This window comes from Orbicella faveolata, unplaced genomic scaffold, assembly GCF_042242905.1.
Source record: "Orbicella faveolata isolate gen_17 unplaced genomic scaffold, um_ofav_v1 contig_47, whole genome shotgun sequence".
In the NCBI taxonomy this organism is placed as follows: domain Eukaryota; kingdom Metazoa; phylum Cnidaria; class Anthozoa; order Scleractinia; family Merulinidae; genus Orbicella; species Orbicella faveolata.
In genome coordinates, this window is record NW_028301577.1 from 9,893,139 (window position 1) to 9,906,087 (window position 12,949).

The following is a 12,949-nucleotide window of genomic DNA, read 5'->3' on the forward strand; positions in this document are numbered from 1 at the left end:
GAAAAAAAAGTAAACACAAGCGCACTAAGAGCAGTATAATATACTCATACCAAGTAAGATGACTCAAGTTTAGAGGTGAACACAGCAATACTAGAGGCATTTTAAATGTCACTGCTGAGAGAATTACATACTTTGGGGCCTTGAAAACAGACTGACAATTTCCTTATGTTTGTCTTACAGCTGTAGGACAAACGGAAGGAATTCTTAGGTCTAGTATAATTGTATTCATGTACGTCACAGTTAGGTAAAAACATGTAATTGAAACTTTTAGGAAGAAGGCGATTTTTGTCAAGGTACATACATAGTTTTTTGAGGGAAGTGGTTATGAAGCCCGGCAAACATCAAAAGGGCAAACAAAGATGCCAAGATTTATGTTGGAAGGTCCACGACCGTGCACAATCTTTTGTTTTGCGCTCATACACTATACACGAATTACGTAACCAAAACGTTTCTCTTGGTTAGTTCCTCAGTGCGGAGTAAACAAATATTGTGTTTTGTGCACGGTCAAGGCCATAAAAGAGAACAAAATATACAACAAAGACAATTGTCGGGTTCATAACCATTCCCTCTAGTAGCTATGGTACATAACTTTACCTATTTGAAATTTTAGGATTTTTAACCTCATAAAAATAGCCTGGTATGTGCATTAAAAATACTTCTCGAAATTATCCTAGTAACTCGTTTCTGAAGTGTAATTAAACGTTTGACATGTGATTGATAGGTCGAGCCCCAGATACTCGCACAGTAGTGTAAATAGGGATAAACTAAACTATAATAGAGAATAAATAAGGAGGTCTTATTAAGGTAAAAACCTGATTTGTAGATAATCCTTGCTGATTTTGAAGTTTTTCTTGCCACACTCTCTAACTCCTAGAAAAAACTCCTAGAAACAAACTTCATTAACACGATCATTTTTAGTATAATTTATGGGAACATGAAGGTGAGGTTTTTGCCTTTTGTTTGTCTTCTGCAGGTTATTGTGAAAAATAAGTCAGTGACATATCGTTCAAGACATTGAGTGTCGCGAAATATTTTGTAGCTTCAAAATCGCAAAATTACGTAATACAACGCAACAAGCTATAACGAAACGTTGCCTGCGATTGTATATTTACTCAAGAAAAACTTGAATAAATAAAGCAAAGGTATGATACGTGATTTACAACACGTTAGATATTGAAATTGCGGGAGATTGCATTGTTAATTGAGATAGCATACAGTGTATACTCCACATTGGAAGAGAACGTGATGGCAAATTGACGGATAACAGGTGCGCATGCGTAATTTGATTGACGTCATCCTGTTTGAGTTGAAGGACGCAGAAAAAGGATCACTTGCACTAATCGTGTTCATTCGTTTTTGTTGTTCTCTGGGTAAGAAAACTATAATTATAAGGTACGTACCCACTCATTTTTGCTAAATAACTTTCTTCCTTCTTTTTAGAACGTTTTTATTTTATGACTGTATTGTGCTAATTGATGTTTTGTAGTGTAACTTTTTTGAAGAAATCGTTCGCTTCTGAAAATTTGGTTCGTTAATGCTTTTTTTTTCTTTTTTTGTCTACGGTTTTTTCACATCGGCATGTTGATTACATCCAAGAAATCCAATGCAAAATGCCCATCTCAGTAGAACTAATTATAACCTGTTAATGCAAGACGAAATATTAGATCTTAAGAACAAAACGAATTGTTTTGACTTATAATTGTGTGCAAAAATAAGTGAGGCTTGGTAAGTGCAAAGCCACGCCACTTCTCAAATTCAGCTGAGGTAAGTTTTTTTTTCATGAATCAGCACGACCGTGGCCACAAAATAAATTATTATCGAGCCAACCAATATCAGGAAAAACATCCGCTTCTTTCATATTGATGTAGGTTGTTATTTTAAGCATGTATAGCCTCTTGCGGGAAGTTGAAATAGATAAATTCCAAATTTTTAACAAGGTAAGTAATCGATTTGCCTGTTACTAGCTACTGCCCTGAAATGTCTGCCATCCGGTTTCTGTCATGATCAAATTGTAAGTTCCAGTCAAATTGTAAGTTCCAGTAAAATTGTTTAAGAAACAAGAGCGAAATGCTGGAGTAAACCGAAGATTTTGTAAACCAAACACTTTAAGGTATTCCATGAACGGACTTGAAAGGTCATTAGGGGGCAGTTCACTTGCATTGTCTTGTATTTGTATAGGTAATCATACGGTTTTTCTCGTTCAATTTGGAGTTAATTTGCACTTGTGAGTTTTCAAAAAGCTGAAATTGCGCGAGCCGCTTCGGCGAGTGTAATTTCAGCTTTTTGAAAAACTCACAAGTGCAAATTAACTCCAAATTGAACGAGAAAAACCGTATGATTACTTATTAATAATATAAACATGAAAAAATTCGCGCGGAGCTAGTGCCGGAAGATCTTTCTTGAAGCCATTTTTTCTCATTTGAGAAAACGTTTTTCAAAGTTTCAGCACAAAATTTTCGTCATCATTTTACGTGATATCATTTTCTTAGAAAGTCCCTATTGTCTTTCAGTCAATCATAATCCAGAATTTCGATGTGTAATTTGCACTGGTGTTACACTTTTTGCACTGATGTTACACTTTTTGCACTAGTGTTACACTTGAACTGCACTGCTCTTAGCCAATCAGAATCGAGTAATTTTTTCATATGTATTATTATCGTGGTAATAAAAAGTGTAATGAAGGAAAAGAAATTTGTGCAAAAAAACGAGATCAATTTATTCCATTTTATCTTTGTATCCTAGTGCATGTCCGGTTAATTAGTAGGTTGGGTGCTAAACAAATGCCCAGTTTCTAATAAAGAGTAACTCTAACCTAATCTCACATTCTTATTGTATTTACAACGGTTCAAGTTATTGTTGAATCGATTCCATAATTTTTTAAGGCTATGTTTTTTTCTTAACCGTTACTCAATTATTAACAAATGTGTTCTTTTCGGCGCCTTCAATCAAAACTCCTAACACTGAATAAGGAAATCGATAATGTTGAGTACTTTAATCGCAGGTGTAACAACAACAACAGGTGCTCTTGATTGCAAATAATGAGTATTGGCAGTTCCTGACGTTTAATTGACGCCTCAAATGTGACCCATCTGTTGTTTTCGTTTTTATGCATTTTATTTTTCACACACCAAGTTGCACGAGGGAAGTACTCAGCAGAAACGCACTCTTTTGACGTTTTGCAAGGACATCCTTCACCATAGTTTATTTTTCGAAAAATGTTCTCAGTTTTCCTTCATTTTTTATGCAAAGCTTGAAAATTCTTTCAATTCTCCCAGTAAAACTGAAAACTTATTAGAGGCAAAAAACTTTAAGCTCAGTACTCCCTGATTCTTGAAGTTATTCTAAATTGACGCTTGTAATAAGGACAAGTAAATCGTATGAATGCGACTGCAAATAAGGCCTTATTGTTGATATTTGATATTTATGTTGATATTTAAAATTTCTCATGCAAATTTAACTAATTTCCAAGCATGACAAGTAGTGTAAATCCTTAATTTCTCGAGCTTTCATACGATTACTCGTTTATTACATGAATAAGAACTTTACGAATGCGCGGGCGTTAATTTGCACTGCAGTTCAAAATAAAAGAAAAAAGCAAGAAAAATTGGCCTGCTCTAAGCCAGTCATAATGAAGTCATATAATTGGGATAATATTTGCTCAACGTTTTCTACACCACGTTCTAAACAATTTATTTTTTGGAAAAAACTTCCTAGTCATAGCGCTTGCGTTTCAGACGCGGATAATAAAACGTAACTATTTTTTTCTTTTTTTTACTTCTAGAAGCAAACGTGACAATGAAGTTTGGAGTACTTTTGTTTCTTCTTGGTGTTGCACAAGGTAAATCTTAAAAATGTATTCGTATCTCTCCCATCTTTTCCGTTTTCACTACATTGAATGTTTCTAGTTTCACGCATATCGTTATCATGTTAATTGAGAATGTGCCGAGGGTTAAGTGCTGATATTCTAACAAACAGACCTTCTTTAACAAGCGATAGGTCAACAACAACAAAAAAAAATGCAAAAGGTTACAGTGGGCCGATAAATTCTTCGGGTCTGGAGGTGCAAAGTCAACTTTTGCTAGCTTGACTATTTTAACTGGTATAGATGACCAAATTTTAAGGATGTCCTAGAAATCAAAAATTCCGATCGAGCTACTGCAGTAGCGAGTAAGACTGAAACAAAAATAAGGAAAAGCTTGAAAAATTCTTCAGCTTGATTACAAGAAAGAGTAAAAGGCATTAATCAGAAGTTTTTAAATCTCTAAAAGTGCTACGAAAAGAGAAATAACACGACATTAATCCTGATTTAAAAAAGTGATTTTACAGTTGTGAATGAAAACGTTTCCTACTGCATTCCGTTGGCATGATTTTTTCCCCGTTATTGAATTTCAGCTCATGTGAAATTTTCGTGTAGTAATTCTGATTTTTTACTTGCATCAGATTGGTTTATAAAGAAAGGAATAAGACACATACACTGTAGAATTTCCACCGTTCTGTTCGTCATTTGACAAATCCTCCAGATCAATTTAAACCATGTCTTTTTTACTTGAAGTGTTTATTTTTTCCTCTTTTTGTCAACAGATGTATCATCGAACCCTATTATACCTATACCAGGAGCAGGTAAATTTACAAGCGTAATTATCTAAGCACTCGAATAGTTTTACATCTCCTCATCGGGAGTCCGCGGTCGTGACTTTCGTCGTTATGCGCTTTCACCACTGATCGTGAAATTCCAAAAGAAAAGTTCTGGAAAAGTCACCAGCTTTCTTTCGACTGTTTTATAAACAGTGTAAAATATAATAGGCTAAAGTTATAGCTCGTACTTGCGCCGAGCTCTAAAATCACTTTGAACATACATACAGTTGAATCCAAAACCAACAACTACTCTACGATTTCCTTCACAATCTTTTCCGAAAAACAGTCATCTTTGAAGTTGTTGTTTTAAATTGTTGTTTCAGGACGAGACTGTTCCATTTCAAAGGCGCCCCAGTGCTTTTATCAACTCGAGGAGGTTGGCTGTTATAAGGACAAACTTCACAACAGGGCGTTACCAAATCTTATCCTGACAGCCAGAGATCCCTCGTCAGTATCAATTTACTTTGGACAGTCCATTGATTGGGAAGACTGGTCAAGCTTCATTGACAGGTAAAGGGGAACAGTTATTGCTACTCCATTTAATCAAAACTATAACAAAATTGTCGAACGTGATTGGCTATCAACAGCCCGATTTGAGCACTGATTGGACACTGTACGCGTCATGCTTGTAATTAGACAGTACGCGTCATTTTGCGAGCGCTGTTGCGGTGCACTTTGTTGAGTAAACTGCTGTGTTTTTCAGCATTCACAACGACGTTTAATCGTTCAGCGATCAATCGAGGGTTTGTTCATTTCTCAAATTTTGTCATAGTTTTGATTAATTGGTAACAGGACATCGCGTCGTCCAATTCTGTCTGTAATCATACTCATGATTAACAAATCGGACTCCCGCTTCGCGGTCGTCCGATTTTGTTAAACACTCGTATGATTACAGACCGAATTGGACTCCACTCAGTCCTATTACCATTATGAATTACATTGCGCACCCTTGGTGCACATGATTCCCCCATCAGCACCGAGCACGGGAGAGTATGGAACGCCAGAACTGTCTTATGATACTTTTTTTTATTATATTGGGTGGTTATGTCATTATATTGAGTAGTTACGTTATTATATTCGGTGATTAACTCATTATACTCGGTGCTTATTCCATTATACTCGGTGCTTATGTCTTTATATGCGGTGCTGTCTTCATTATATTCGGTGCTTACTTCATTATATTCGGTGCTTACTTCATTATATTCGGTGCTTACTTCATTATATTCGGTGCTTACTTCATTATATTCGGTGCTTACTTCATTATATTCGGTGCTTACTTCATTATATTCGGTGCTTACCTCATTATATTCGGTGCTTACTTCATTATATTCTGTGCTTACTTCATTATATTCGGTGCTTATTTCATTATATTCGGTGCTTTCTTCGATATGATCGTCACCAGTCTTCGCAAGGGGTCGTACAATTTGGAGGTAGTCTAGGGAAAGCCGGGAAAAACGGGTGTCACGAAAATTCAGACCCCGAAACAGACCCCGAAAACTCAGACCCCTCGAAATTAAAAACTCAATTGTTATCACCCGAATTGCTCTATGGCCACAATGGGGCGAGATGTTTATCTTCTCCGGTTTATGTTGTCGCGTCGATCGAACGGTGAAACACAAATATTTAACTTCTCAGGTTTATCGCTGTCGCGTCGGTCAAACAGTGAAGAACTAACAAGGTTTAGAACAGCAGCCGACACTGCTTTTCAAAACAGACCTTTTTTATGCAATCGTATGCAGCAAAAAAATGTGTTGTTCTCTGAAACATACTCGTTTGATCGCAATCTGCTTTTTGACTTTATGTGCGTTGCGTGACTGTCGGCACGTAAAAGGTCAACACGTAAAAAGCACGTGAAGGTCGAACCGATTGAACCGCCATGTCTGGTCTCGAAATGTGAGTGAACGAAAATTGAAATGAAGAATACAAAAGCAAAAACCGACACAACGTAGAATGATTTTTTGAAGGTGTACTATATTTCGGCTGGCCAAACCAGCCTTCTTCAGGTACAATGGAAGATTTTACATTGGTGCGTGTTTTTATGTAGCCGATATTTACGTAATACCGGACTACGCAAAAGTAATTGATCGTGTAAATTGAAGATAAGCATACGGTAAAATAAAATAACATGATAAAAGAACATAATAAAAGAAAACAAATGGAAACAATTAATATGTTTCTTCGCGGATGTTCAGACCATTAGGATAAATTGTTCTGCCTTTTTTAATTAAAAAAGCTTCCCTGGCCGTACGGATAGAGTCTCGGTTAGAAACGATTTTTTCGATGGGGATTAATTGCATGTCGTTAGCAGTGTGGTTAGGAGAGGACAGGAAATGTTCGGCGGCTGTAGTAGGTTTAGATTTGTTGTTAGGGTTATCTATGGTACGGCGGTGTTCATTAAATCGGTCTTTTAATTGTCGTTTCGTCTCTCCTATGTATTGTAAATTACGGCGGTTACATTGAATCATGTAGATGAGGTTTTTAGTGTCACAGGTCAGGTTGGATTTTATGGCGCGCGTTTCCCCGGTAGAAGTATGTAGTAAGTCCGTGAGAAATGTAGGGACAAGTAGCACAGTTTTTGCCACAACGGAAAGAACCAGAAGTTGTGTCGGTTTTTGCTTTTGTATTCTTCATTTCAATTTTCGTTCACTCACATTTCGAGACCAGACATGGCGGTTCAATCGGTTCGACCTTCACGTGCTTTTTACGTGTTGACCTTTTACGTGCCGACAGTCACGCAACGCACATAAAGTCAAAAAGCAGATTGCGATCAAACGAGTATGTTTCAGAGAACAACACATTTTTTTGCTGCATACGATTGCATAAAAAAGGTCTGTTTTGAAAAGCAGTGTCGGCTGCTGTTCTAAACCTTGTTAGTTCTTCACTGTTTGACCGACGCGACAGCGATAAACCTGAGAAGTTAAATATTTGTGTTTCACCGTTCGATCGACGCGACAACATAAACCGGAGAAGATAAACATCTCGCCCCATTGTGGCCATAGAGCAATTCGGGTGATAACAATTGAGTTTTTAATTTCGAGGGGTCTGAGTTTTCGGGGTCTGTTTCGGGGTCTGAATTTTCGTGACACCCGTTTTTCCCGGCTTTCCCTAGACTACCTCCAAATTGTACGACCCCTTGCGAAGACTGGTGACGATCATATCGAAGAAAGCACCGAATATAATGAAATAAGCACCGAATATAATGAAGTAAGCACCGAATATAATGAAGTAAGCACCGAATATAATGAGGTAAGCACCGAATATAATGAAGTAAGCACCGAATATAATGAAGTAAGCACCGAATATAATGAAGTAAGCACCGAATATAATGAAGTAAGCACCGAATATAATGAAGTAAGCACCGAATATAATGAAGTAAGCACCGAATATAATGAAGTAAGCACCGAATATAATGAAGTAAACACCGAATATAATGAAGTAAGCACCGAATATAATGAAGAAGGCACCGAATATAATGAAGTAAGCACCGAATATAATGGAATAAGCACCGAATATAATAAAGACAGCACCGAATATAAGGAAAAAAGCACCGAATATAACGAAGAAAGCACCGAATATAACGAGGGAAGCACCGAATATAATGGAATAAGCACCGAATATAATGAAGACAGCACCGCATATAAAGACATAAGCACCGAGTATAATGGAATAAGCACCGAGTATAATGAGTTAATCACCGAATATAATAACATAACTACTCAATATAATGACATAACCACCCAATATAATAAAAAAAAGTATCATAAGACAGTTCTGGCGTTCCATAGGAGAGCTTGCACATTTTAAATATGCAGCATAAAACGATTTCCAACAAGCTGAGCTTGACAGGAAAATAAATTTTCGATTCTCCTTAACGAACACAGTGAGCTTCACATTTTAACGTACAAATTTAAATGACATTCGGTTGACTACAATATATTGCTAAATGACGAAAAAGTTAAAAATGTTGCTCTGAGATTTGAGATGCTGTAAAGAACATGTGCTTTAGAAATAATTGTTATTTGTATTCGCAGCAATTCTTTAATTCATATAACCTCCATTCTTTTTCAGTTAAAACAGCACACAACGTAAGGTCAAAGTTCTCTTTTCGAATGGCTCCTATATTTTAGTGACTGACTTTTTAAAGAAAATATAGTTTCCCTTACTGATTACTGTTGCGGGTCAAATAATTATTTTACCACGATTGCTGCTAATCTCGCAATCTGATTGGCTAATTTGCCGTTGTCGATAAGGGTCTAGACCACTCTGCTCGCGTCAATTACAATGTGTCGCGCAATGCCTTTTTCAGCTCGCGTTTTTGAAGCTGTTCAAAACACTCGCAGCATGTGTTTTATCGGGTTTAAAACACCCGCTTCTCCTCGTGTTTCAAATCCGATAAAACACTGCTGCTCGTTTTTTAAACATACTTAAAGCGACTGTTGATGCTGTGTCGTTGTTGGCATCGTTGTAAGCAAACACTGACAGTCGCTTAACTTCGGAGAAAAAAAAATTAAATTTATTGAAACGAGATAACTAACTTTAAACGTAGGCAAGGGACAACTCTAACGATGCTGTTGTTTTCGTCCGGTCATTTAGGTTTACATGCGCATGTGCAGAGAGAGCAAAGCAACTCCACTATGACTATATTGGAATCGAGTACTATGGGGAGTGCTGGGCTGGAATGAATAAAGGTTATAAAGCCCACGGCCCGTCGGAAAATTGTAAAATGATCAAAGAAGATGAGTGCACTTTTGAAGCTTGCAATGAAAAGTTCAATGGTCCCAGGAAATGCGTTGGAGGCCCACTGGCTCTGTATGTTTACAAAGTCAATCAAAAACGTAAGTGAATTTTAACAAATAGCTTCATGCTACAGCAACCGGAAGTAAGCATTTGAGCTTCCTTTTTATAATACAGCTGTCTATTATGTTGGTCTTTTTTGATGTACGCAGTTTATTTAAGATAACTTTTCTCGAACTATTTTGATTTATATCAACAGCAGCGCCACCGCCGCCACTACCAACGACAAAAGCACCGCCACCCCCACCCCCATCAACGACAAAGGCACCACCACCTCCATCCCCACCGCCAGCAACGACAAAGGCACCCCCACCTCCACCGAAGACACCACCCCCACCGCCAGCAACTCCTCCGAAGGGTCCCCAGTAGGTGACGAGGAGAGAGGGTAGATTGTGTCGTTCATAATAACTGTATGTGCTTCTATGACTGAGATGAATAAAAACATGCAGTTGAAACCAAACTATCTCTGTCTTTACTTTAAAAAAATTAGTAATATCTAACGTATTCTGAATTTCATCGCAGTTTTATTGAAAACGTTTATTTTTCGCATAATGGTTGATAAAAAGCATTCGGGGGAAATTCAATCTGATTCGGTTTGCCGTTGGGAGATGATGAAATTATCAGTTGTTTGGTAGTTCTATAGCTCTCTTACGCATTGGTTCTAAATTTACCATATAGAAAATTCAAGTGTAAAAATACTGTAGTTGTAGTCAGGCATAGTGATAAAATCTTAAAAGTTGTTGTCACTGACTTAAAAATCTTAAAATAGACGTTTCGGCTAAAATACTATAACCTTCTTCAGTGATGAAATGAATGTTAACGGCGTCTAAATGTAAATGAGATGTTTACTGATAAGAATGTGAGGAACTCGCCTGGGATTAATTTAGCATGTCTGGAATATGCGCGTGGTCATTAATTGAGTTCGGTTCGCGAATGGAATGCCACGCTTCCAAGAACAATCTACGTGACCACAAGGGACAGCAGTCTATGACCTTGACATTATTAAAATCAAATTCGTGGTCGTTTTTCATACAGTGTTGCGCCAAAAGAGAGTTCTTGTCACATGTGAGGACGGCTCTTTTGTGTTCTTTTGTTCTGGATCTCAGTGCTCTGGATGTTTGACCGATGTAAAGTTTTTCACATTTTTTACAATTGATTTTATACACGACACCAGTTGACAGGTCTTGATCGAATTTGTCCTTCGGTTTCTTCAGGATCGAACCAACCGTCTTGACGGGTTTATACCGACAAGTATCTCCATTTCAACTCTCACCACCCTTTGCAACACAAACGCTCATGATCACTGGCCAGAACCCTTCTTGACAGAGCAAAGGATATTCCGTCGACTGACGAAGACAAAAAGTCCGAAGGACAACACGTGGTGGACGCACTCAAAACCAATGGTTACACGGACCAATTCTTAAAAAGCTGCCAAAGAACTAAACCACCTAAAGTATTAAATCAGCCCCAAAATAATCAGACACAAAGCCACAGAGGCTTTGTTACTTTGCCATATTTTCAAGGAATCTCTGAAAAAATTGCAAGAACTTTGGGACAATTCGACGTAAATGTTGCTCATAAACCCGTCAAGACGGTTGGTTCGATCCTGAAGAAACCGAAGGACAAATTCGATCAAAAGAGCCGTCCTCACATGTGACAAGAACTCTCTTTTGGCCCAACACTGTATGAAAAACGACCACGAATTTGATTTTAATAATATCAAGGTCATAGACCGCTGTCCCTTGTGGTCGCGTAGATTGTTCTTGGAAACGTGGCATCCATTCGCGAACCGAACTCAATTAATGACCACGCGCATATTCCAGACATTTACAAAATGCTAAATTAATCCCAGGCGAGTTCCTCACATTCTTATCAGTAAACATCTCATTTACATTTAGACGCCGTTAACATTCATTTCATCACTGAAGAAGGTTATAGTATTTTAGCCGAAACGTCTATTTTAAGATTTTTAAGCCAGTGACAACAGCTTTTAAGATTTTAAAATTCAACTTTCTGTATTAAATTTACTCAGTGAGCTAATCTTCTACTAACCCGGCCCTGTTTGTGCTGAACCAGAATGTTGCGGATTCCGTCGAACAGTATTCCTAAATTTTATGTGGAGTCATGAAAATCAGGTTCTTCTTTTCACTGATGATACGAAATAAGGAAAAACGTTGAGCGACTCGTCCATGGTCAAATCTTCTTGCAATGATTTAGACATGCAGGATTTGATATAATTATTTAGCCTTTTCGAGGGAGTTGCAACTTAAGACCATGACGAACATCAACGCGGATTTTTGCTTATCGTGACTGAAGACGAAGGACTACAACAATTGGTACTTGTAATGATGACTTCGGTGGTAAGTAATTTTTGTCCTGGGCAACCCCTCCCCCCCCCCCCGCCCCCCCCCACGTTTGTTTAAAAGAGAAGGATGCACTTATACTTATATACTCCCCACAAAAAATCGACCTTGTAAGGGAATTATACAAGTTCCTACAAGACGAACACAACCAGGGCGTTAAACAACTGTATCACCAATTTTTATCCTGGAAAAATGCCACAGAAAGCAAATTGTTCTTCATCAGAAATCAGTTATTATCGAGCATCAGCAGAGGACGAAGGGTAAAAGAGTTAGTCCCCCATATGGGCTTTATTCTCAAGGTGAAATATCTCTTAAGTTACTTTTGGATTACCCCTGGCTTCAAAAATCCCAGGACTGTCTAGAAATAGTCGATCCCATTATGATTAGAGGCTACATGTCCGGCGAAATATAATAGCATGTTATCAACCAACAAGAAATGAGTTCAATCGATGAGTTCTAATGCTACAAACTACAATGCTAATCTCCGATATAATTGTTAGAGTAATTTTCAGCGCGCCTGATGTAAATGACGGAGGTTGAGAGAGATAAAGAGGCATACGATGGAAGATTTTTGTCGAGCCGTGAAAATGTTTCGTCCAAGTTAGACAGGAAATTTAAAGTTGATACTATTTAAAGTGGAAGGCGCAAATGAAATCAGTGGGCGCAAAAAGTAACTAGCAATGTCAATTAAAAGCAAATAAAACATTTTAATCTCACTGAGCTGTCCTCGTCACCGTCAAAATTTTGGTCTAACAAAATGTACCTTTTGCATTTGAGTCCCTGAACTCTCCACTTCCAGATTTTCTGGCCTTAATGGTCAGCAATCTGTGAAAAAAGTTGAAGCTCGTGAAGAATTAAGGCGCAATAAAAGCAAAGATTGGACGATTGCTTCGCTTATTTACACTGCTTTTAAACTCTTTCTTTCACTTGGAATCATATCTGGACGTTAACATTGTGAAATCTACTGACTTGGATTCAAAACCACTATACAAAATGGTGAAAATATTAATGTACTGCAGAATATTCCATATTACAGCCGACTAAGATACAAGGTTCGTTCATGTCTGATATAGTCGCTTTGGGAAAAATTGAACAAGCAAATCGTGATTTATATTCTAGTACGTGGTTCACTTCTCTTTATTGACCTTACTTGGGAC

The 12,949-nt window shown here is 37.7% G+C and overlaps 2 protein-coding genes across 3 annotated transcripts in view; one reads left to right on the forward strand and one right to left on the reverse strand.

Annotated features, from left to right (window-relative positions):
- Window positions 1-12,949, reverse strand: part of LOC149097048 (uncharacterized) — a 347,996-nt gene that overhangs the window by 243,955 nt on the left and 91,092 nt on the right. The window lies entirely within an intron of this gene.
- On the forward strand, window positions 1,276-9,889 carry LOC110048482 (uncharacterized). 2 transcript variants are annotated; one of them, XM_089280162.1, is made up of 6 exons: window positions 1,276-1,392; window positions 3,782-3,838; window positions 4,582-4,620; window positions 4,959-5,145; window positions 9,229-9,470; window positions 9,632-9,889. In XM_089280162.1, the coding sequence occupies exons 2-6, from the start codon at window positions 3,796-3,798 to the stop codon at window positions 9,796-9,798; spliced, it is 678 nt and encodes a 225-aa protein (XP_089136288.1). In that variant the 5' UTR covers window positions 1,276-1,392; window positions 3,782-3,795; the 3' UTR covers window positions 9,799-9,889. The 2 variants fall into 2 exon arrangements, with proteins under 2 accessions (XP_089136288.1, XP_020609938.2); XM_020754279.2 differs by having other exon boundaries at window positions 1,283-1,392; window positions 9,629-9,889.